Genomic DNA, 25,677 nt, shown 5'->3' with positions numbered 1-25,677 from the left:
AGGGGCAGGTGTAGCACTTGCTCCGCTTGCAAGGATAAGTGCCAGGAGGGAGATCAGTGGGGAGGGATGAATGGACAAGGGAGTCCAGTAGGGAGTGATCCCTGTGGAAAGCAGAAAGTGGGAGTGGGGGAGGGAAAGATGTGCTTGGTGGTGGGATCCTGTTGGAGATGACGGAAGTTACAGAGAATTATGTGCTGTACACGGAGGCTGGTGGTGTAGTGGGTGAGGACAAGAGGAACTCTACCCCAGTTGGGTGGCGGGAGGATATGGTGAGGGCAGACATGTGAGAAATGAAAGATGTGGGTGAGGGCTGCATTGATGGTGGAGGAAGGAAAGCCCCTTTCTTTGTAGAAGGAGGCCATCTTATTAGTTCTAGAATGAAAAGTCTCATCCTGAGAGCAGATGCAGCATAGCTGAGAGAAGGGAATGTCTTTTTTTTTAAAAACAAGTCACATGGTAAGAAGAGGTATAACCCAGGTAGCCGTGAGAATCAGTGGGTTTATAAAAGGTATCAGTAGATAAGCTGTCTCCAGAGAGAGAGATCGAGAAAGGGAAGGGAGGTCCATACCAGGTAAATTTGAAGGCAGGGTGGAAGCTGGAGGCAAAGTTGATGAAGTCAATGAGCTCAGCATAGATGCAGGAAGCAGCACCAATGCAGTCATTGATGTAGCGTAGGAAAAGTTGGGGAGCAATACTGGTGTAGCCTTGCAACACAGACAGTTCCACAATGCCAACAAGGTAGGCATAGCTGGGACCCGTGCGAGCGCCCATGGCTACACCTTTTGTTTGGAGTAAGTGGGAGGAGCCAAAGGAGAAATTATTTAGAGTGAGAACCAGCTCTGCCAGACGGATGAGTATGGTGGTGAAGGGGAACTGTTTGAGTCTGCTATCCAGAGAGAAGTGGAGAGCTTTGAGGCGTTCCTGGTGGGGGATGGAGGTGTACACAGACAGGACATCCATAGTGAAAATAAGATGATCAGGGCCAGGGAACTTGAAATCATTGAAAAGATCAAAAGAGTGTGAAGTGTCACAGATGTAGGTTGGAAGGGACTGAGTCCAGGTATCAGGTTAAGTTCAGTAGGGCAGGGACAAGCAGGAACAATGGGTCTACGTGGACATTCAGGTTTGTAGACCTTAATAAATTAAACTGTGTATTTGACAAAACAGATAAACAAATCGATTAGGATATGGCACAAAGCCCATTAACTAAATCTGCATACCTTGTAGAACCTGCTGCACATTTTCATTGCCTATCTCTGATGCGGTGAAACCCTGAAGAGATACTATAGATGAATCGGTTCCAGAAGCCAGCAAAAGGCGACACGTGTGATGATGACCAGAACGTGCAGCCCTGTGTAAAGGTGTCTGACCAAGACTGTCCAAGGCATTCACCTATCAATCATAATGTGTGATAAGGTAACCGAACAATTTTTGACATTATCTGCTTAGACCAAGTGGCAAATCATGTGCTAAGTTATACTAAATACTGTTAGAGTAAGAGAAAGGACATACCTTTGCATCATTTTTTACAAGTACTTCAATCATATCATTATGGGCCTTTTCTGATGCCATATGCAGGGGTGTTAAGAGGCTAAATGATAAAAGGTCAAAGATAGGTTGAAGAACATCTAAATAAATACAATCTTACAACATGTAAAATTCATCAAAATGACTATTTACAAATCATCTTACTCTTTTGTCTTTTCATCAACATTAGCTCCTTTTCTTAATAAAAGCTCAGCTACCTGTTTTCGCTTTGGATATGGAGAAGCAGCAGCAAAATGCTGTAAAATTAGAAGATTTCAGATGTTTCATTATATAAGAATTGTGTATATTCTAAACAGGCAATCAAAGTACAGAGCAGTAAGTGAAGTTTTACTTGTAGATTTGACAAATATGGTGTACAAATTAATCAGCTACAATAAGTAATTTACAAATAATTTTTAATAATTAAATGCAGACATCATACCAACTAGTGAAAGTAAAAGAATTTAAAGATCAAACACCATGTAATAAGTAGTATTTAACAATTTTTCTCACTATAAATGTCATTAAAAATTCAAACCTCAACAGAGTAGAGTTTGCAGATTTTTAATGGGCTCTAAGGTTTTGATTAAAAAAGACATGTTACAAGCTTGTATTTATATAAAAGTTCCAGGGGATTCAATTGCTCCAAATCTACAAATTAAATACATATTTAATTGAATTAAACAGTTGCTTCAAAGCAGATTTAATTCTGCTAACCAGAAATTACAGTATTCTTGAACATAAAGCAGCTTGGCTTACTTTTATGGTTTCATGGTTTTGCTGCGATCTCAGATTTGTTCATTAATCCGAAAGAAAAGCAGCTTTAAGATACTGATGCTTTAAATACAGCTTACAGATCAGCTTCTCAGTATACTTGATCTTTGAAATTCACTATTTCCAGGTTACTACAAAAATGAGTCTGAATCTTTATACTATGAAATTAGATGAAAAACTTTTAGTGATTTCATTTAAAACTAAAGAAAAATTAGGGCAGAGGAAGTCAACAATGAATTAGTACACAGCTTTCTGTTCTTACCAGAGCAGTTTCATGAGTTTGAAGATGTTTGAAATTCACATTCTCTAAAGAAAGATGTTTTTTCACACCAGCAACATCAGCTTCTTTAGCAGCTTGTAACAACGAATGTCCTTTGAACTCATCTAGAATTGTGACAAATGGCAGCTTGCCATGCTTAAATATTTAACAGCAAAACACATGCATTTTAACTAAATTTAATTTCCCATGTTTCAAAGCAGTACCTGTAAAAGCATCATGTAAAAGGGAACGATTAAACACCAGTTAGTTCAACATAAATTGCTAGCTGAAATACAGGATGTAACCCTGGGAATATAGTAACAGGGCATTTAGTCATTCTTAAGCATGTTTGTACAGAATTGAGTCACATTGATGAAAGATATTTTCCAGTTTGACTTTAATTCTGTTTTCCCTCTCCATAAATGTTTGGCCAGCAAAGCATTTCCAGCATCCTCTATTTTTAATTACAGAAGGCCAATTCTGTTTCACAAATCAGAATATCTGGTGTTTATAATTAAGATTGTAGGCATATTTTCTCCAAGTTTTACATCTTGCTTCCAACGTGTGCATATCTGACTTCTTTTGATAGAGGCCTTTGTTGCTTTTCAACTGACTTACTGGCTTCTGATTTCCTGTGGATCAGGGTGTGCCACAAAGTTTGAGATGTAAAACAAAAAGCAGAGAAAAACCTATCAAACAGCTCAAGGGGAAAATCAGTAGACCAGATAAACATTGCCATTTCGTTGCAGAGATGCAAAAAAAAAAGTCTTCAACAATTAAGTAGTGCAGACGTGATCAAAAGAAATCAGATATGCACACCTTGGAAACAAGATGTAAAAATTGGAGAAAATATGCTGGTCATAATTTTTGCACTGGACTAACACTCCCAAACATTTTAGATTACTTTTAAGTTGATAATACAAATGAGAAAATGACTTACAAGCCAAGCGTTCTTTTAGCTGGGGTGTAGGGGCCAAATCAATAGCACTCTTGTAATGACAGTTCAGTAATGTTGGATCAGCACCATAACTCAGCAAAAGGGAACATACTTCTACTCTGTTCTTGGAGGCAGCTTCGTGCAAAGGAGTAAACTGCCAGAGGTCCATAGCATTCACACAGGCACCATGCTGCAAATAGTTATAACATTTAAAAATAAGGTAAAATATAATAAATGCTTTCATCATATTCACTGTCCAGATAGCAACAAAGAGAGTCAAATTCAAATTTTAAAAGAATACCATCTAGAAATGAAGGAATGTCAATTTAAACATTTGCATTGGGGAACCTGCACTTGGACTCTGGGTCCAAGTTGCATGGCAGAGGAAGAAAAGCAAAAATAAGGCATTACATCTTAAAATACAATTTGACAATCTTGGCGTATTCAAATGCTTATTAAATTTTATACTTTTAAATACAAACCTTTTAATCTACAGCTGACAAGGCTAAAGGTTAAGAGCAAAACTGAGAGTTGTGTTTGAAGTTGAATCTGAACTCTCAGCTTCAGCTACTTCCAGAGCTTCACTCCTTCACAATTTCCTATGTAACAAAAGTGTGTATACAGTACTGAAATTCAGAGCGCCAATGATTAAATATCAACTTTAATTAAATACTAACCTTAATTAAAAGCTCCGTTACTTCATAATGACCATAGGAACAGGCATTGTGAAGAGGTACTAGATCTCTAAAAAATTAAAAAAGGTTGCATTTATTGGAGTAATATATACAGTAATTCCAAACCCAACTTTAATAAGACCTACCAATGACTTGTTTGTAAATGTAGTTCTTCATGAGATCTAATGCACATTTGGTCTAAGCCAGTGGCCTGGCAGAGCAATCCCACTTACACTCATTTTATTCCATAGCTTTGCAACTTATGCTCTCATGTGCCCACAAACTTGCTCTTTTGATTCCTTTGACATCTTATAGTGAGGGACAATTTTATAGAAGCTCTGAGAGCTGATGGGATTGTTATTTGAGCCAGCACAGAGTCAACCACTGGGTTGAAATAGCTTCCACCTATGCTACAGTACAAGGAAATAGGAAAAAAACAAAGCTCAAGCTGTATTTTACTGTACAAATAGCTGAAAACAACATTCATATTTTGACATTGCTTTCTACCACTTGCACTTAGCTTCTTTACATTTTACTGACACGCTGCATGCACACGACTTCCTCCTATCTGTAGGAGCCAGAACATTAAAATGCTAATATTGATGACATACTTACAAAATCATTTTTTTCTTCATTTGTAGCTCATGGTATCATGTGACATGATTTATGGCTCATTCTAGCTATTGCAGCTCTTGCATACCTCTTCACTAAGTAGTAGGAGTACCCACAAATCAAGGCTCAAGGACAAAGTATTCTTAAAATGAAACTAGGCATACTTGGAGAGAGAAGCAAGATCTGGTTTACAAAGAACAAGCTCTTTTAAGCATCGAAATTGTATTGTTAGCATTTAGTGAATTTAGTAATTTTGCTGTAATGTCCTTACAAGTGTTTGAGACAATTCATTTAAAAGACCGTAATATGGCAGCTGGGAAGCAAGTAAAGCAATTGGGCATGTGATAATTGCTTTGTTGCATTTTAGTAAATACAGAATTATGAATTAACAATTTCCTTTGTTTCAATAGCAAATTTCCCTTATTCTGAATAGGATGATGTTGAATATCAAGAAGCGTTTTCTCATTGCATTCCGATTTCTGATCCCGTTTCTAATGCACTGAATGCTTTTGACCCATGAGACATTTAGATGGACAATCTTCAGAATCACTTGCAATGTTATTCACAGCAAAGCAGAGGACACATTTTACAAGCACCAGTGTGTATGATATTATGTACTATTTAAAAATTAAGGTGCACAGAAATTACCATAATTTTGCTAAGGGTAGGTTATGCTGAACAAATCTAATGTAGGTGAAGTATACAGACTTTACAAGGGATTTAATAAACACTTTTACAAAGGAAGAAGGGAGTTTATCAAATACCCTGTAAAGTCTATACTTCACCTCCATTATGAGAAGTTCACACTCATGGAATAGAAATAACTTAATGACCTGACTCAAAAAAAGACAAGCTACAGAGGCTAAGGAGCAGAGATGTTAGAAGAGTTTAGAAGGATTTGCATCAATTCAAGATTATAGAGGACAGGAGAGCTCTTTCCCGTCACGTCAAAGCTTTCTCAAAGCAGGCAGCACAAGGCTGCACAGATAGAAGCAATAAATTACGAAGATAATAATACATTAAGCAAAGAACTGTGATGCAGATGAATGTGTAGCTAATCACCTTAAACCCAAAAGGAAGACCAGAGTGGTTTGCTGCTGAAAAAAACCAAAGACTTTAGTTACAGGGCAGAGGAGAAGGGTTAACAAGTGTTGAAAATGATGTACGTTAGACCTGATCAACAGAATATAATCAAACTGGCTAATGAAATGTTGGCCAGTTTTATATCCAAAAGACTCGATCTTAGTAAAGATATCAGAGATATGTAAATCCCATAAAATCCACGTGGAATACCCAAGAGTACTTTTGCACAACACATCTTAGCCTTTGAAGGAATCCAGCATGTACTGAACAGGATGATACTGGAACTTCAAGGATTAAAGTGTTAGGAGAGATCCTAGAAATGGGAATCAATTTCCCCGAAATTTAGAAGGTAATGGGGTGATATTTCAAGATACTAAGAACTGGTATGATAAAATTATTCCTGCTGGTGTTGGAATTTAAAGCTGTGGTTCAGACAGGTCTTTGTGATGTTAGGAAACATTTCTGCATGAAAGGCAAGAAATTTGAAATTCCTCCAAAAATTATAATTGTGGGCATACTGTTATTTAACCAAAACAGATAGATTATATATTTATTTATTTGTTAACCAAAGGCACACAGAGAAATAGGCACAATATAGATACGAAGTTAGGGGCTAATTAACTATACGCTTATTAAACAAACAACAAGCGAAGGGCCCAACAAAGGCCCCTTACTTCATGTCCTTTTTTATGTGCTTCCATTAACTATCAGAATACACTAGTTATTAAGGATAGGCATAGGCACAATGTCAAGCAGGCATGGAGATGCTAATATATGGCTAGCATTATGCTGACTGATATATTTCACTCTATTGTCCCTCCCATCATGTCCAATCCTCCCCATCCCATGTTGTTTGTACTGTGTACACCAAAATAGTTACCCTTTATCCTTAGCATGAACATCTGCACCATGTTGTAATAATAGCTGTACGATATTAACACGGTTATATCCTGCTGCTAAATGCAATGGTGTGGACTGTGAAGAGAGAGAAAAAAGTTTTTATTACATCCAAAAAGTGATAGCTTGATTCAAGACTATTACAATACTGCTCCAAATCATATTTCTATAGAGCAATGAAATACACTACTGACATTGTTCATTATTTGCAAAAATACAGTTTTAAAGTGTTAATATACCCTTTCCAACTACTTTGGCTTGATCCAGCCCATTCCCTGCACTTTTCCCATATGCACACATCTCTTTTGCAACTTCAGATGATTAATCCATCTGGAGGCAGAGCAAGCTGCCAGCAATGGCAAGTCTACTCCACCAGATCCTGATGCCCTAACCTCCAAATTCTCTGTTGGCTTTTTGACAGCTCACCAGTTGAAGTACTTGATTGGTTATAATTGCCTTTTATTGTTAGAGATATTTAAAGAAAGTTAACTTGATTTAAGAATTAAAAATATTAAAGGTCTTAAATTACCATAAACTAAAGACACGTAGGAAAAATAAACTACCAATCTAAATTCATCATCTTAATGAAAAGGGCAGGGCTTGCATTAAGCCAAGAAGCCAGATGTGAAGAGAGCATCCGGCCCTTAAAAGCAGGAAATTAGTCGTATTGGTATTCAGCACCAACATGGGAAACTATAGCTGCATTTGATTTCCTGCTCATCTCAGATTTCTGTACTTCACTGGCAGGCCCAAAAGTAATGAGCAGCTTCTTCAACATTCTCTACAGAACAACTGTATATCCATCATAGTTAGAAAAATTGTTGTAATACCAGCATGATTTGACTAATAAACAAAGCACCCTTGCAACAACATCAGTAGGTTTGATGGAGCACGTAGAATTAGAGCTAAAGTAGATATCTGAGGAATGTGCTGTCATTGGAGGTTTACAAGAATGATCCCAGGAATTAAAGATTTTTTATATTTTTTCATTATGAAGTGAAAGTATGTGCATTTGGTGACAAATAATGCAATCCTTACCTTTCTACCATCACTAGCATGGCAGTTTACATTCAATGGTGTAAGTAGGGACATCAGCTTTTCTTCATTTCCATTCCTATAAACAAAGCAAATTACACAATTCTCTATGCTATTTAAGTGAATATATTTTAGTAAACACACAAGTTTAAAAATCACTGGTTGGCTATTAATTATATTTACAAAATTATAGCTATGTTTCTTCTGTTTAACTGGCTCACACACTGAAACCTATACCTCAGGGCCTAAATTTTTTCAGTTTGCTTGTATAAACAACATGTAGAACGCCCAAGTCCAAATTGTAAATGAAGACCTTCTTCAGAACAGAAGTACGCAACTTAAAATATTCACTGTTCCTTCATATTATTGTGATCTAATGACACCATGTGGTGAAGTACCGCATAGCATTATTTTTAGGCAGAGATGCTTTTCTCTTTAACAGAACTGGGTGTTAAGCTAAAAGTGTGATGAAATTACCAGATTTGTACAGAGCAAAATTATCTTCTGTTGGAATAGTTTTATCAGTTTAACTCTTTAAAAGAACAAGAAATGGATTAAAACATATGGAGCCTCATAAGTAGAGGTGCTGGTGAGATTTCTTGGCCATGGCATCATTCACGTTATTGTGACATTATTGTGGATGAACCAGGGAGGTTATTGGTGATGTTCACTCCCAGGAACTTGAAGTTTTCAACCCTCTCAGACTCAATACTGTTGACATAAACAAGAATGTGTGCATTCCCCCCCCCTCCCAGTTCCTGAAGTCAATAACCAAGCTCTTTCGTTTTGCTGACATTGAGGGACAAATTGTTGTCTTGACACCACATCACTAGACTCCCTATCGCCTTTCTGAATTCCTATTCCACATTACTGGAGGTACAGTTCAGTATGGTTGTATCACCTGCAAACTCTTAGATGCATTTAGAGTAGAATCTAGCCACGCATTCGAGACTATATAGGGAGCAGGGGCTGAGGGCACAGTCTGATGGGCACTTATTTTGAGAATAATTGTGGCAGAGGTGTTGCTGCCTATGTTACCTATTGCAGATCTGTTGGTCAGGCAGTCAAGGATCCAGCTGTAAAGAGGGGTGTTCAGTGTGGTCTAGGAGTTTGGCGATGAGTTTGCATAGAATTATTGTGTTAAAGCGAAGCAATAGTCAACTAACAATAGTCTAATGTAGGTGTCTTTATTGTCCTGATGCTCCAAGAGACGAGCACCAGGGAGATAGTCACAGTCATACTTTATTGATCCCGAGGGAAGTTGGGTTTCATTACAGTTGCACCATAAATAAACAGTAATAAAACCATAAATAGTTAAATAGTAATATGTAAATTATGCCAGGAAATAAGTCCAGGACCAGCCTATTGGCTCAGGGTGTCTGACCCTCCAAGGGAGGAGTTGTAAAGTTTGATGGCCACAGGCAGGAATGACTTCCTATGACGCTCTGTGCTGCATCTCGGTGGAATGAGTCTCTGGCTGAATGTACTTCTGTGCCCAACCAGTACATTATGTAGTGGATGGGAGACACTGTCCAAGATGGCATGCAACTTGGACAGCATCCTCTTTTCAGACACCACCTTCAGAGAGTCCAGTTCCATCCCCACAACATTACTGGCCTTACGAAGGAGTTTGTTGATTCTGTTGGTGTCTGCTACCCTTAGCCTGCTGCCCCAGCACACAACAGCAAACATGATTGCACTGGCCACCACAGACTCGTAGAACATCCTCAGCATCGTCCGGCAGATGTTAAAGGACCTCAGTCTCCTCAGGAAAATAAGAGATGGCTCTGACCCTTCTTGTAGACAGCCTCACTGTTCTTTGACCAGTCCAGGTGGTGTCTCCCATAGACCTGCTTTGGTGGTAGGCACATTACAAAGGGTTGAGCTTGTCTGCGATACTAGAGTTAATCCATGCCACAGCCAGTGTCTTGAAGCACTTCATGATGGTGGATGACAGAGCCATGCCACTGGCTGGCAGCATTCAGGCACGTTATCAGGTTTCTCTTTAGGTACCACCATTACAGATTGAAGCAGGGAGAGGTTAAAAATGTCTGCAAAAACTCCCACCAGTTGATCTGTGCAGGGTTCAAGGACACGGCCAGCGACACCACCTTGGCCAAATGCTTTCTGCGGATTCCCTTTCTGAAAGACTGATCTTATATTTGCAACAGTGTTTGTGGGCTTAGATGTACTGGAGGCTGTTGGGGGCAGGTGGTGACATTTCAATCACCTTCTGTTCAAAGCATGCACAGAATGTGTTATGCTCATTGGTAAGTCTTCCCGACTTCGTTTTGCAGCCTGTATAAGCATGCAAAACCCTGCCACAATTGCCAGCTGGTCTGGGACTAGATTTTGGAAAGGTATGGTCTCATAACATTTCCGATTACTTTACAGATTTGTATCTCAATTTCCTGTAAAGGTCAGGATCACTTGAATTGAATGCCATAGAGCTCGACCTCAGAATGGATTGTATCATATGGTTTTCGGTTTGGAAACATGTGGATCGCCCTCTCTGGTACACAGTACTCAACACACTTGTTGATAAAGTCTGTGATGGTGATTACATACTCATTTAGTCCAGCTGACTAATCTTTGAACATGGACCAATCTACAGACTCAAAAGCATTTGCATAGAAGCTTATCCATGCCTCACCTCCAGGAACATTTTCTGATCTAATTACTTTCTTAATCAACATCTTCATTTAATTAAAATTTGCACTGGCCCGTATTCACAAGAAATATAGTTGAGCTCATAACTTATGCTGAAACCCATCTATTTTAAAACGACACAGTTAAGCATATTAGTATCTATATAAATTCCTGTAATTTTCACCTATACATTTTCAATGTGTCTTTGTTGTTTAAGGTAACCTAATTCACTGATTAAATGCTGCACTCCAATCTGTCACTATCAATTTCATCATTAATTATGGTTGCATGTATGATGTCAATGCTTTGTGATGTCAAATGCAACAATGACAGTTTAAACAGATGAATATTCTAGAAGGCTTCCGCAAAGAATGTAGCAGTCCCTTTTGATCGATGGAAGATCACTAATTTAAATGTCATAGTTTTAAAGTAATTATATTAATTTTATGATGTCCTTGTGCATCTATTCTATACTCAGCTGTTCCAACATGGTCTAGATTTAAGCACATACTCCTAGTTTGATTAATCAAAACTGAACATAAATTTAACAATTTCTGAGAACATAGGAGCAAATGAAACAAAATAGAACAAAAACTGATCAATTGTCCATTGACTGAATTGGAAAGCACTGTGCGCATACCTTGCAGTTTCTAGGAGCTCATCTTTTTTGTATTCACCTGTAAAAATTTAAGCAGTTAAATGTTTAACAAAGTTCACATCATGAAAATTCATAATTTCTAGTGCTTTACTACTCCCATTTATAAATCTGGTAGTATTTATTTTACCCTTTTATTTCAAGTAGCACTGTAAAGAATTACTGTTTTACTATTTTCATTTCTTTCCCATTTCAATCTATTATGCAGCTGGACTAAGTAATGCACTCCTTCTACTTTGGTGACTCTTACACCTCGTCTTCAGCAGTTCACCAGGAAACACGCAAGAGCAAAGCATTTACCTCTTGCATATAATTTCACTCAGCTTACTGGAATACTTCATCTCCCCCCTCACCCCCCCACCTCCCACTTCAGTCCTATAGCTGCAGCAAATCCATTAAAGAGACCTAAAATTAACTCACCTGTCAAGAGCATTTTAGCAGATGGGTCTGCTAAGTCTAATGCTGTTCTTCCATCTGTATTACGAATGTGAAGGTCAGCTCCATGTTGGAGTAAAACTACAATAAAATTGATAGAGGCAAAAATGAGATGCATATGAAGTGGAAAACTGTCCTTCTAGTAATAACCTACTTCATTAAAAAAAAATAAAAAGGGTCTAATACAGCATTTCAAAATTCAATGATTATGCTCATATTAACAAAGGCATATAGGCACTATTTTGACAGGAAATTTTCAATATTAACCCTTGAGATGGTATTGCAGATAGCAGCAATGCCCCAGGAATAAACATGTACTACAATAACACAGAAAGACATCTCACATATAGGCAAAATTAATTTCCTCTTCAAATTTCAAATACTGAACTTGCATCCCAACTCCTCTATTCCAATTTCTGGAAAGTACAATTCTTCTATTGTTCTTTGATTACTCCATGATTTCAGCTAGGATACTTTTGCTTAGAAGATAAAGCCACTTATAATGATAGATCAAGCTTATAAATATTATTTCCATGATAAAATATTGGCTGCTTTAAGTAGCTCATTTATTAAAATCCTCCGAAGTACTTATTAATACATCAGCAATATTGCTTTCCAAAACACCTGATAATTATTGATTCTAACAGAACCTAATGTGCATTACTAACCTCAGCACAACAATGTTTGAACTTTTCAAACTCTTTCTTGCTCACTATTCCCAAAACAAAATTACTTTAGGTGATAAGGTTGCAATTTTCAACATCAAGTTAATAATCTACAGTTCTTACTAGGAAGACCAGTTGCTGATTTATACAAGCACCTCCCTGGCTTCAGGATGCAATAGTATAGCTGTGGCACTATGAGACAATATATGTCAGGAGTATCCTTAATGATCGGTGGTGCCATGGTCTGTTTATTAACCGATGCTGAAAGTTTTCCAGATCTCTAATGACATTACTGGTTAATGCACAGTGCAAGACAACCACAAAGTGAACATTATCAAAGAGTAAATGAGGGAGATCTGAGCTGAGCTGATATAAGTGGATAGAATGCAGCTCCTCTTATAATATATATTTTTACACATTTCACATTGCCACAAGGATTACATCAGATTAAAAAAGCAATAAAATTTTCATCCAGATTTTAAATCATTCGGTATTATTGAAAAATTCATTTATTCCTCTCCCATGATCATTCCTAAAAAAGACAGTTACAACTGAGTGATTTCCAGAATGAGATCATTCAAACAGACTGGTGTTGAACTGGCGCTAAGAGTTCCAGGTTACCTTCCTTAAAGAATATTAGTGAACCAATGTTTATAAGAATTCAATAGTCTCGTGGCCACCACTACTGATCTGGAAAATCTTCACAAAACTAGAAAAAGAAATTTAAATATCTGACTACCATTGTAAAATGTGGATTTGTTAGACAATGTCTCTGGATTACCTGTCAAGTTCACAGCCATGACTCAACTGTATACTTCTTAAACTAAAAGATGCTTTCAAACTTTGTCAGTATCAACATATGGAATATTATGTGTAACAAAAATGTTCTTCCAATAGACAAATATGAGAAAATAAACACTGGAGAAGGATAACTTTGATATAAATGCTGTCATAGATGAGGTGAAGTGTTTTGGTGTTGCAAAATGTAATTGGAAGGTTTCCTCCATGAAAAACAGCAACTGCAGCTGTGTCAGGAATGAAATCTTGTTACTGTCAATCACAGACTCATTCCAATCCTGAGTACTATAATGCAAAACAAAAACAAAATACTAATTTCAAATCATGCAAATACTTATTCCCCCTGCCAACAAAAACTAATGGGAGATCTTTTCTGCTAGCAGGCTAAGTTGGTAGAACCAGTGAGACAGAACGTGCTGATAATAAAGAACTTAATAGTTTGGGCAGGATATTAAGTGTCCATGTAGAATAGAAAAATGGTTTAGAGAAATACAAAAGAACAAAAAAAAAGACATTAATAACCCAAAACCAATGTAGTCGGGTTTAAAATATGTAAACTTTATGCATAAATTACATTTCCAAATTTTCTCAGGTTAGCTTAAAAATATTGTGTGAATTGATAAAATCCATCCATAGTCTTACAGCTTTTAGTAATTGTATTCGTTTACAGGCACTCAAAGAGGCTTTAGATATTCAGTTGGTCCCTAGCAATAAGATTCCTATAGGTATCTTTTAACTTTTTCTGAATTCACTTAAACTGGACTAAGGTTCCATTTACTTCTTGAAACCAAGTTTTAGAAAAGTGGGTACATAATCCCACACTCTGGAAAAAAAAGCCATTTAGTTCATCAAGTCTATGAAAGCTCACATAGCAGCTCAACTCTCCACTAATTTTCCCTGTGATCCATTGTCCCCACTGTTCCATTCTATTAGGGGCAACTTACAGTGATCAATTAATTTACCAACCTATGTGTTTAGCATCAAGATGAAAACCACAGAATGGAATCAGATGTAGTCAAAAGAAGAACATGCAAGTTCTGCTTCACAGCACAAGAAGTTGGGTTGCTGGTGCTGTAAGGCAGCAGCTTCATCAGCTGCACCACTGTACTGACTGTCACTGACTGAAAATATTCTTCTAGCCTTTCCAGAATTGGCACCGGCAGCTTATCTTCCTTGCTTCCCTGACCCTAGCATTCACATTACTGTCTCAGACAGTCTGGAGCCAAGTTCAAAGCTTCAAATGACAGCAGGGCTTTAATGGACTTAACTGAAAAGACCAGAAAAGCCCAAACTACAACACACACTGGGAACCTTCTGACAGCCAGCAAAGCCCCAGGACCCGTTTTGCCAGCTGTCAAGCCTATTCCAATGTAGTTATCACTGACAATAAAATTATGCAAAACACTGTGTCAGACAACTTAAAGAAATATAACTTACCTCATGCTTATACTTTTCTTTCCTGAAGCCCTAAAGCTCAAATGAAACCCTATTAGTGTAATAAACCTATTTTCAGCCATATTAATTAAAACTACACTTTAAACATACTGTTAACATATCAAAATGCTTTAAAGCACAATTTCTTTAAAATTTTGCACATTACTTCGAACAAAAAAAGAAAAAAATGTTGCATGCCATTTATGCTCCTCACACAAACTTTGAAATGTCTGAAGCACATTAAATCTCTATCAAAAATTAAGCTGAACAACAAACCCAAGGTCACGTGTACTTGTGTCTTCTGTAATTGCATTCTCCTTCAAAGCTTTTAAATCATTGACTGGGGGGGGAGGTAGCAGGGACAAAAATTTCTTCTTTACTAAAATGCACCATAAAAATAGTTTAGAGTCACTAATGTATTAGTATTGGTATAACTGGGATAAATTATGAAAATTAAACTGGAATGAATCGAATATCTTACTTTCAGGGAACATTAGCTAAAACAACAGAACTACATTTTTTCCCTTTTGTTTTTACACACACACACACACACACCATCACTGGTGTAATGAAAGGAAAAAAAATGGCTCAAGTTTTTTGTACAAAGCTAGCCTAATTTTAACTTTCTGCATCTGTATATGCAATTAAATGGGAAATCTCATGACTGCTGTCTGTGACAACTCTACTCTTTGCTGCTGTTTACACAGAAGCAATCAACACTGAACCAGTGATAATACGGAATTTTCACACTATTCCTAGTGGAAAGAATGCTGAAAACATTAAACCCTGCAGAATGAGATGGAAGCAAGCTTTTAAAGTCTATCATAATTATGACTGAACCACTTAATTGGGCTCACTGTGGACTGCCATTCCTTCTACACTACACTAATAACAATATTCAGTTTTAATTTCTTTTTAAACTGTTTGCTTATATTTTATCTTGTACCTTAATCCCATGTGAATGTCCCAATCTTTATTTCGCTTTCTGTAAGAGAGTAAAACATTAATTAACAACCTGTGGGTTTTATTTCTTGGCCTGCCAATTGTGAAGATTTATCATTCTGATTGGCTGTTAAAACCTATCGAATATTGAAAGACCTAGATAGAGTGGATGTGGAAAGGATGTTTCCTATAGTGGGGAAGTCATTTTTTTGAACTGCAGTCATTCTGGTGAAGAATGAATTCTAGAATTTAGCCCAACAACTATGAAGAATGGCAATACAATTCCACATCAGGAAAGTGTGTTAGAAAGTAGGGAAACTAGAGGCGCTAATTTTTCTATTCAACAAAACTCTTGTTCTCTGTGTGGGACAGGCAATAGATTTGTGAGGTGCTGTCAGAATTAGTGCAGTGCTTTTTGCAGATGGAACATTTCACATCAGTTAAAGAGAATGAGTTTATGGTGGAAGATGGAAGAAAAACAAATCAAGTGGACAATCAAATTTCAAGCGCAGCTAGAGCTGCATTAATTCTAGTTAATGGAGATATTGCATCAACTTCTGACTCATGACTTACTGGAAGGCTTTAGGCATGAGTATGTCAGCTACTCAGGAAAAGACACCAAGATTTCAAACTGCATTGCAGCCAATGCATTTGTGTGATTAGTCTAACTACCACTTCCAAGGATATAGGAGATGTTAGGTTTGATTCTCATCAACTGTTGAACAAATATGTGCACGAATGTTACTTGTCGCTCATCAATACATGACTAGGCCTTGTTGCATGTAGATGCAAACTATTTTATTTTCTGACTCATGACATACTGATTGTGCAATTATTTTTCACACTGGCTCACTCCCCACCTTCCAAAGAACAAATCCAGTAGAACCCAACTTGCTCAACCTTACACGACCAAACTGCTTGGTGAAATCCCTCATCCAGTGATATCCTGTGCCTTTGTGCTTCTTCCAAGCATTGTTCAACATGAGCCAAGTGGTAATGAGAAAAGGTACTTGCCTACAGTTGCCCAGATACTGAGATCATGGGATGTACAGTCTTGCCGGGGACCCTTCTGCTTGTACACTGGCAGCCACCTCTGATAGGCTGTCTTGTCAATGAACAGAGTAGGAAGGAGTCTGGCATATTGCCTGATGACTCTCTGATCTTAACCATAATTTAAAAAATTCCAGAGATCAATTAAATTCAGTGGGAGCTTTCCTATCCAGATCTCGTGCCCAAGTTAATGCCAAATAGCCCATGTGTGTTTTTTTTTGTCAGTATTTCAAAGTAATGCTTGATGATCTGAGTAAACCAGAACAGTTCGTGAAACTACTTGGATTTTTCCAGGACAATTTTTCGATAGCCCCCCCCACCCCCCCACTGAATTGCAGATTATTAACTAGATACAAAAATGCATAACTTCTATTGTAGGATTTTAACTCAGGTGGCTGAATTACTGATGTGATAATGTAATTATGGCTTCACCATTGCACTCATATGTGGCTTGTGTGCTTCAATGACCCGGAGGGCTATGCTGGCTGGAATCAGGGCCTTATGGTAGGGTCATCTAAGCCAAACACAAAGAGTAGAGGCCAGATTAAGAGTGCTCCATCTGTCCTGCAGTTTCAGGGTTCAGCTCAGGGGTAACAACCTTGACTGGCCAAACAAAACTGCCTCAGAAACAGCAATGAAGATGCTGCCCTAGACGCCAGCAGGCATAACGGGCAGTAAGTACTGCACCTGCAAGTCATCACATTTGATGTGCAAGGCAGGAAAACATATGGCCCAGAATTTTCCAGATGATTGCTTATTACAGACAATCTTACAGGATAGCCCTGCTCTAAATACTCTTTCTAATTCATTTCTGTACTACTTCAAATTACCAAAATGTTTTTAATTCCGAGGAATTGCTTCACCAAAAATACAAGTTGTGCAAAGCATTGGAGGAAATATCACATACAATACCTCATACTTTAAACATTAAATAAACCACTAGTGCTGTGGCAAGGAGCCATATCTACTTTTCTCCCAATATCAAATGTTTCAATGACCAATCTTTTAATTTAAAAGCATTTAGCAAACAGACATTTAAGATCACTCAAAACATTGGAAACTATTTTCCTTCACCTTCATACATCAGAAGTTATAATTCAACAGATACAGGAGGCAAATTACCAGGCTGGTAACCCAAAACTTCCCTGCACCTGCCAACGTCTCTGAATTTGCATCCCACCCTGACAATCAACATTCAGTTAATAATCTACAAATTTTGCAGCAACCTTCAGGCACGAGTGTTTTGTGCACGAGCACAATGCACAACACTGGTCCATCACAAAGCAGCTCAATGAACTGCACTGCAAGTTGAAGGATTTGAGTCCTATGCAGTACATTTGCTCGGTTCTTAATCACATTTTGTGTAGCGTGGAGGGTACCTGCATCTTTACAAAGTCAAGCAGATACACAAAATCATCAACTGGGCTAATTCAATGGTGTCTTTCACATCTCAAAGAGTGGGGTACAATGGAATAAAAGCTACTGCTACAAAACCATGGCGAAACCTCTTCTGAAGTGTTGAGAACTGTTTCAGTACCAAACCCTTTGGAGAATATTTGGCTTTGGAGGGCAGAAGTACTGTTGCCAGAATGATACCAAAAAAGCTAAGAGTTAAACTGCAAGATGAAAGAATCAGATTAATACAGCACAGAAACAGGCCTTCAACACATCTGGTCCATGTGGACTGCAGCATCTACTATTTGAATTCCAGTTGCCCGTGTTCAGCCTATAACCTTCTCAGCCCCTACCTTCCAAATGCCTATGTCAAATGTTGCAATTATATCAACCTTGACCATTTCCTCTGGCAGCTGATTCCAAGTATTCACCACCCCCCTGCCCGTGCAAAGAAGTTAACTCTTGGATCTCTTAAATCTCACCATCTTGCATCTGTGCCCTCTATATCTGGATTCCGGAATTCTGGGAAAAGATTATGACTATATCTTTCAAGATTTTATAAAATTCCATGAGATTCCCGCTCATTCCGCCTTCCTTCAAGGAACAACAATCCAGTGTGGCCAACCTCTCACGATAATTTAGACCCTCTAGTCCAGGCAGCATCCTTGTAAATCTCTTCTGCTCCCTCTCCAGTTGACTATGTCTCTCCTATAACAGAGTGAGCAAAACTGTACATAATACTCCAACTGTGGTCTCACCAATGAATTAAGTAACTGCGCACTATGTCCCTACTCAACTTAATGCACTAATGAAGTCCAGCACGTTAAATTCCTACTTCACCATCCTGCTAACTTGCACATCTGTTTCAATGCTCCTGAGTCCCTCTCAGTGTCCTGCCATTCACTATAAAGGTCCCAAGCTGGTCTGAATGTCTAAAATACCTCACGCTTATCTACATTGAAAAACATCTGACAATCCTCAGCCCATCTTTTTAACTGACCACGATCTTTGTAATTCATTGTAACCTACTACATTCTCAACAGTAATTTAGAATCAGCAGTAAACTTGCTGATCATTTCACACAAGTCATTTACGTAAATATTGAGTAACAGCAGTCCTAACACTGACCCCTGGGGCACCCTTCTAGTCACAAACCTCTAGTCAGAGAATCGAACTTCAACCAGCACCGTTTCCTATCATTGAGTCCATTTTGTGTCCTTCTTGCTAGCTTCCCCACCCTACCCACACCAAACTCCATGCAATCTAACCTTCCAGAATAGCCAGCCATGCTGCATTTTGTCAAATGCTTGCTAAAGTCGATATAGCCTGACCTTCATCTATCCCATTTGCTTATCTCTTTAGAAAACTTTCAAAATATACAAGATATGATCTCCCATTAAAAAAACCATGCTGACTATTCCTCGACTATCTGAGTAGACCTTGTCATTAAGAACTCCCTCCAGCAACTCAACTACAACGGAAGTCAGGCTCACCAGCCTGCAGTTCCATGGCCTGTCTTACTACTCTTCTTGAGCAATGGAACAAGATTAGCCACCCTCCCATTTTATGGAACTTTGCCAGTGGCTAGCGGCAAAGCAAGTACCTCTAAAAGGGTCTCCACACTTTCTTCCCTGGTCCTCCTATGAGGTCCAGGGGTGTACCTGATCAGGCCCCGGGGATTTACCCACCTTAATGTGCTTCAAGGCTGAAAATACATCCTTCCTCATGATATCCACACGTTCTAAGACTTTACTACTTATTAATGTAGACTCTGCTCTTCAAGTTCCTGTTGAGTATTGGGTGATCTATAACATGGCCCTATGAAAGTGACAATCACCTTATTTCTAAGATCTACTAAAATGGCCTTGTTAAATGATCCCTCAAGAATAACATCAAGTAGCAAAGTGTGCAGCTAATAGTGCTATTGCCCCACAGCACCAGAGACCTGGCTGCAATCCAGTGTTTGAGTGCTGCCTGTATGCAGCTTACACATTCTTCCTACACCATGTAGGTTGTTCCAAGTGGGGATAGAGTCATAGAGAAGTACAGCACAGAAACCAAAACCATACAAGCTGCTTACTCCCATCGACCCACCCTGAGACCATAACCCGTTGAAATTCAGCTCGCATGCACCACTTGTGCTGGCAGCTCTCATGAAATATGTTTTATACTCACAGATAATTTAGAATTCCCTCTCCCACCAACACTCCCACATGAACTGGTTTAATTTTATTTAGCATGTTCCTGTTTTGTTTAAAGGTGCTATGCTTCAATTTATTAGTCTGAAAAAAAAAACTCTATTACATAGCTTAATGACAGCTACACCTGGCTTTTTGTCAGCTACATGAGACAGTCCTTCTTCCAAGCCTACACTGCTGACACCCCCCAACTCTATGTTAGATTAGTGACTGCATTGGTACTGCTTCCTACACCCATCCTGAGCTTATCGATTTCATCAACTTCCACCTGCCCTCAAATTTACTTGGTCTATTGATATTCTCCCTTTCTCAATCTGTCTCCATCTCTGAAACAGAGTGTCCTCAGTTATCTTTTATAAGCCAACTGACTCTCACAGCTACCTGGACTATACCTTTTCCAATACTATTCCCTTTTTCTGGCTCCTGGGTCTCTGCCACATGCGTTCTCAGGATGAGGCTTTCCACGACAGATCATCAGAGATGACCACTTTCTACAAAAGATGAGTTTCCATTCCACCACCAATGCTGCCCTCACCCATCCTCCTACCTCCATAACAGGGATGTCCTTATCTACCACCCCATGAGTCTCCATAATTTTTTATAATTTTCCAGCACTTATCCCTGGCTCTACACACCTCCCTCACCACCATTAAGGGCCCCAAACAGTCCTTCTAGCTTGGATTTCACTTCATTTGTGAGACTGTCTGGGTCATCTATTATATCCGGTACTCCCAGAGCAGCCTCCTCTACATTGGAGAGACCAGAGACTGATTGGTGGACTGCTTTATCATTTCATCCGCCAGCAGTCACCCGTTTCAATTCGACTTCACAGTCCCATTTGATTATGGCCTCCTATACTACCACAACGAGGCCACATTCACGTTGGAGCAGCAACACCTCACATTCCATCTGGGTAGTCTTCTATCTAATGGCATGAACATTCATTTCTCTAACTTCCAGAAATTTCCCCCTCCTCCTCCTCTTCTCCCCCCTACCCCATTCTGTCCCCTCCTCTTCTCCTCACTCACCTAACACCTCCCCCGGTGTCCCTCCTCCCTTTTTCCCCATGGTCCACTCTCCTCTCCTATCAGGTTTTTACTTCTTCCACCTATCACCTCTCAGCTTCTTACTTCATTCCTCCTGCTCCCCCTACCCACTTTCCCCTTCACCCGGTTTCAGCTATCATCTACCAGCTTGTAGTCCTCTCTCTCTTCCCCCACTTTATTCTGGCTCTTTCCCCCATCCTTTCCTGTTCTGCTGAAGGGTCTCAGCCCGAAATGTTGACTGTTTATTCCTCACCATGGATGCTGCCGGACTTGCTGAGTCCTACAGCACTTTTATGCGTGTTGCTCTTTCAAGTGGTGTTTGTATTCCAGCATTCAACAACTTACATTTACTGCTTTAATCAGTTTTAAAAAGCATCTCTTCAAGCACACCTTTTAAAAAGCCTGTACATGCAAAAAGGTGTTTCCTCAACATCAAATAATAATTTAAAAAAGTGATGAATACTTCAGACAAATTGAAATTTCTTACATTAATAGAGACAACTACTCAGCAAAAAAAACATTGTATTAATTTAATGCTGATTACCAAAAATCCAAGTTTTAAAAATACATTTTGTTGAGGCTGTAAATTACAATTATCACTAAACAGAAAATTAACATTGCTAAAGATTATGTGGCAAGATTAACTACAACTGTCCTATATTGCTGATAACGAATACTATTATACTTTCAGATTTATGGAGGGGGAGAAAAAAACAATAGAGATAGTCTCATTTAACCAAATCACAGAAAGGCCTACCTATGCATACGTCAATTTTGCCTTTGATGGCAGCTTCATGGAGAGGCGTGTAGTTCCAGTTATCACGAGCATTAGAATCAGCACCATGACACAGCAGCAGATTAACAACTTCTGCATGACCAAATGAACAGGCATTATGAAGAGGAATAAGGCCTCCATCGTCTCTTGCATGGACATTAGCACCACTCTGAAGCAAAAATTCAACTACATCCTTCCGTCCAAAGCCTAGAGGGATTGATGTAGAGCCGTAAGTTATCGCAGAAATCATACATCATCTCCAAATAACCATCTCAGTCATGTGAAAGCGTTTCATTTAAGTAATACCCATTTAGCAGTACATCCTTCCACTTATTTTACATTCCAAAATAAATTTCTCGCCATATTGTGCAAGTAATTTCAGAAGCTAAAACATTTGCCAAAATTCACACATTCACAAATGTAATAACAAATGGTAGTGAATTGGGTTTCTTGCAATATTTTAAATTTCAAATTGCTATCAAAGTAAAATTAAATACCTCGATTGCAGGCATGATAAACTTGGCTGAGGGAAGCAGAAAAGCTTACACACTTCTCTCAGAAGCAGGACACTTTCCTTGTTCATTAGTGGAACCTGGGCATCACTATCACAGCAAGAACCCAAGCAGTTATTCACTATCGCCATACGTTCAAAGTAAATTTCATATCAAAGTACATATTCTTTACCAAATACTACACCAAGATTCATTTTCTTGCAGATATTCAGAATAGAAGAAATGCAGTGAATTCTAGTTAATTGGGGCACATTGGGACCAGTACATTTTGGCCCAATTGAGCAGTTGTCCCAATTAGCCAAGGTGTCATGGAAATAAATAAAAAGGTATAAAAAAAAAGACAAAATTGGGATGATTCACCATCAAGACATTGTATGAGGTACACAAATTGCCATTTTCATCTATATCTATTGATTTCATTGTTAACCAAAGTACTCAAATGTTACTATGGCTCAGGAGCAGTACAATGTTGCATTAAGGTCTTGCTGCAAAAATGTACATTTTATCAGTGGGAAAATTACTGGTAAGGAAGTGCTGGATGATAACAATGATAATAATTACACTAGATTGATAGAGTGGTAAATGGCCTGAGTGGATGTATCGCGTAGATAGGACATCCCGTACATACAAAGGCAACTTCTCATGTTATTGGATATATATCAGTGCTGTGACTGGATAAGCGTAACTAGCTAATCTATAGTCCATCAGCCATTACTGCCTGGTATGGTGCAGCACCCTCTCACGGGAAACAAACTACAGCAAACTGTCCGCTCAGGAGAAAAGGTCATTGGCTGCAGTCTACCATCACTGCAGGACTTATATGTGTGCAGGACAAAGAAGTAGGTAGGAAAAATTATTGCAGACACTAACCCTGCAAAATGACTTTTCCGAAAGCTTCCTTCTGGTATTCTTGTTAGCTACCCCTGCCCCCTCTATTATCCCCATCACTGCTCTATGAATTCTTTAAACCTTATTTCTATAATGCTGTTTACATTGTAAATACATGCTGGCATGTGTGTATTTACACACATTTTAAACCACAACCGCACTTTTAACTTCTTTTCTTTTTCAATCTTTTTATTAATTTCAAAATACAGAAACAGAACATAACCATAATACAAATAGAAGGAGATGTAATGTTACACTTAAAATAATTAATTGCAAAACCAAGTAGTGGAAATTAACAAAGCTCCCAAACATGTAGAACTAACCACGGATAATACAAAACAAAAAAAAACTGGAAAAAAAAATGAAAAAGAAAAAAAAAACAAAAAAAAACCCATCCCCAAAGAAAAACAAAATTAATCAACTAACCTAAAAGACTTGGGCAAAACTAACAACTTAAAAATGGAAAAGAAGAAAACCTTAGTGTCGACGACTCCAATCCCCTCCAACAACAGTACAGGGAGATAAAACAAGTTTAAGTGATCAAATTACATCAAATGAAAATGCTGAATGAATGGCCTCCAAGTTTTTTCAAACTTAGTGGAAGGGTCATAAACTGCACTTCTAATTTTCTCCAAATTCAAACACACCATAGTTTGTGAAAACCAATGAAATACAGTAGGAGGGTTGATCTCTTTCCAATTCAACAAAATGGACCTTCTAGCTATTAAAGTAAGAACTGCAATCATCCTTCTTGATGAAGAGGTTAAATTATTTAAGTCTATCATTGGTAGTCCAAAGATAGCAGTAATTGGATGAGGTTGTAAGTCTATATTTAGGACCGTTGAAATAATATCAAAAATATCTTTCCATCAACAAGGGACATGACCAGAACATGTGGGTTAAAGAAGCCATCTCGGAATGGCATCTGTCACATATTGGATTAATATAAGAGTAATAGCGAGATAGTTTATCTTTGGACATACGAGTCCTGTGCACTACTTTAAACTGTATCAACCTATGCTTAGCACATACAGAGGATGAATTCACCAACTGAAGAATTTTTTCCCATTTTTCAGTCGGTATAATAATCTCAAGTTCTCTTTCCCAGTCAGCTTTGATTTTATTAGAAGCATCAGGACATAGATTCATAATTATATTATATATAATTGCTATTACACTTTTCTGAGAGAGATTTAAATCTAAGATTTTTTCCAAAGCGTCCATTGGATATGGGTGTGGAAAATTAGGGGAGACAGTAATTAAAAAGTTTCTAATCTGTAGATATCTAAAAAAGTGAGATCTGGGTAAGTTATATTTAACTTCTAACTTTATTTTTATATAATTCTTTAATTGCTCTGTTTTATACTTACATGTGTCCTGACCAATACATCACAGCAAATTCCTACTACATGGCAGCGCATAAGGCAAATAAAGCTGATCTTTGATCCTAGAGACAAGTGTACATTTTCAGTATTGCAGTTGGGATGAAGTGAATCAAATTCATGTTGACTGACACAACCTCTGGTGGAGACCTCAGTCAAGAATGGTTGGGTAGTACAAATATTGACTAAGCCCCGAGGGACTAATTGAATCAGCACAAACAATATCTTTTCTTGACTTCATGTTTTCCCATTCATCTGTTGCACATGATCCCTTTTAGGAACTACCAGTTGGAGTGTTAACAGTCCTTGCAGAGACAAAGTCCCATCTTAACAATGAAGACACATAAAATAGGAACAAGCTTGAGAGACTGTTAAGGTCAGTTGATTTGGACATCAAATCTACTTTCCTGCCTCAGTTTTGTGTTTCCCTACAACCAGAAATATCCTTGGAGCCTTTTTACATTTCATTTTTTTAAAAAACAAACTCCAATGACTATAAAGACCAAACCTCCCAACCTTCCTTCATTTCAAGAGGCAACTCAAAACTGCCTCCGATGCAAAAATTACCTCTTGTAAGGAGATCAAAATGGTGCAGTGTTCCATTATCACTTGGCTTCTCTACTTTTATACTCCAGTTGCAAAGACCAACATCTCATTTGCTTTCCCAATTTCTCACCAGACCTGCTTAATAACTTTGTATTTCATGTAGAAACACCCCTTCAACTGAACACCAATATTTATTGATCATTATGCAGTACATTTCAACAATTCACTTTTCTATTCTTCCTACTAAAAGGTAGGAAATCTCATACTCCACCTGTCAAATTTCTGGCCACTCCTGCAACCCATCTACATCCACTAACAAAGCATGTAGGCCATGGGTCCAGGGGACTTGCCAACCTTGAGCTGAATCAGTTTAGCTAGGAATTTTTCCTCATGATAATGACTGTCCTGTGTTTTTACTTTTAGTGTTTCATAATGTGAAACCATATTCAAGTCTCTGCAACTTACATACCTATTAGCCAGTTTTATCTTCCGGAGACTAACATTAACTT

The 25,677-nt window shown here is 38.2% G+C and overlaps 1 protein-coding gene across 7 annotated transcripts in view; it reads right to left on the bottom strand.

Moving 5' to 3' along the window:
- Nucleotides 1-25,677, bottom strand: part of LOC134358961 (poly [ADP-ribose] polymerase tankyrase-2) — a 75,517-nt gene that overhangs the window by 36,160 nt on the left and 13,680 nt on the right. For 3 of the 7 annotated variants that reach the window (XM_063071686.1, XM_063071680.1, XM_063071682.1), the window contains exons 2-12: nucleotides 21,823-22,047; nucleotides 11,523-11,618; nucleotides 11,088-11,124; nucleotides 7,802-7,877; nucleotides 6,747-6,841; nucleotides 4,175-4,241; nucleotides 3,501-3,687; nucleotides 2,564-2,685; nucleotides 1,693-1,784; nucleotides 1,513-1,591; nucleotides 1,221-1,392 (exon numbers count right to left, since the gene is read on the bottom strand). In XM_063071686.1, coding sequence (XP_062927756.1) covers nucleotides 1,221-1,392; nucleotides 1,513-1,591; nucleotides 1,693-1,784; nucleotides 2,564-2,685; nucleotides 3,501-3,687; nucleotides 4,175-4,241; nucleotides 6,747-6,841; nucleotides 7,802-7,877; nucleotides 11,088-11,124; nucleotides 11,523-11,618; nucleotides 21,823-22,047 — 1,248 coding nt within the window. Of the gene's footprint in view, nucleotides 1-1,220; nucleotides 1,393-1,512; nucleotides 1,592-1,692; nucleotides 1,785-2,563; nucleotides 2,686-3,500; nucleotides 3,688-4,174; nucleotides 4,242-6,746; nucleotides 6,842-7,801; nucleotides 7,878-11,087; nucleotides 11,125-11,522; nucleotides 11,619-15,380; nucleotides 15,420-21,822; nucleotides 22,048-25,677 lie in introns of those variants that run through there. The other 4 variants (XM_063071684.1, XM_063071681.1, XM_063071685.1 and 1 more) reach the window with 4 other exon arrangements.

Source organism: Mobula hypostoma, chromosome 19 (assembly GCF_963921235.1).
Source record: "Mobula hypostoma chromosome 19, sMobHyp1.1, whole genome shotgun sequence".
NCBI lineage: Eukaryota > Metazoa > Chordata > Chondrichthyes > Myliobatiformes > Myliobatidae > Mobula > Mobula hypostoma.
Note: the sequence above shows the minus strand (reverse complement) of the source record. Positions and strands in the feature narration are given on the sequence as shown.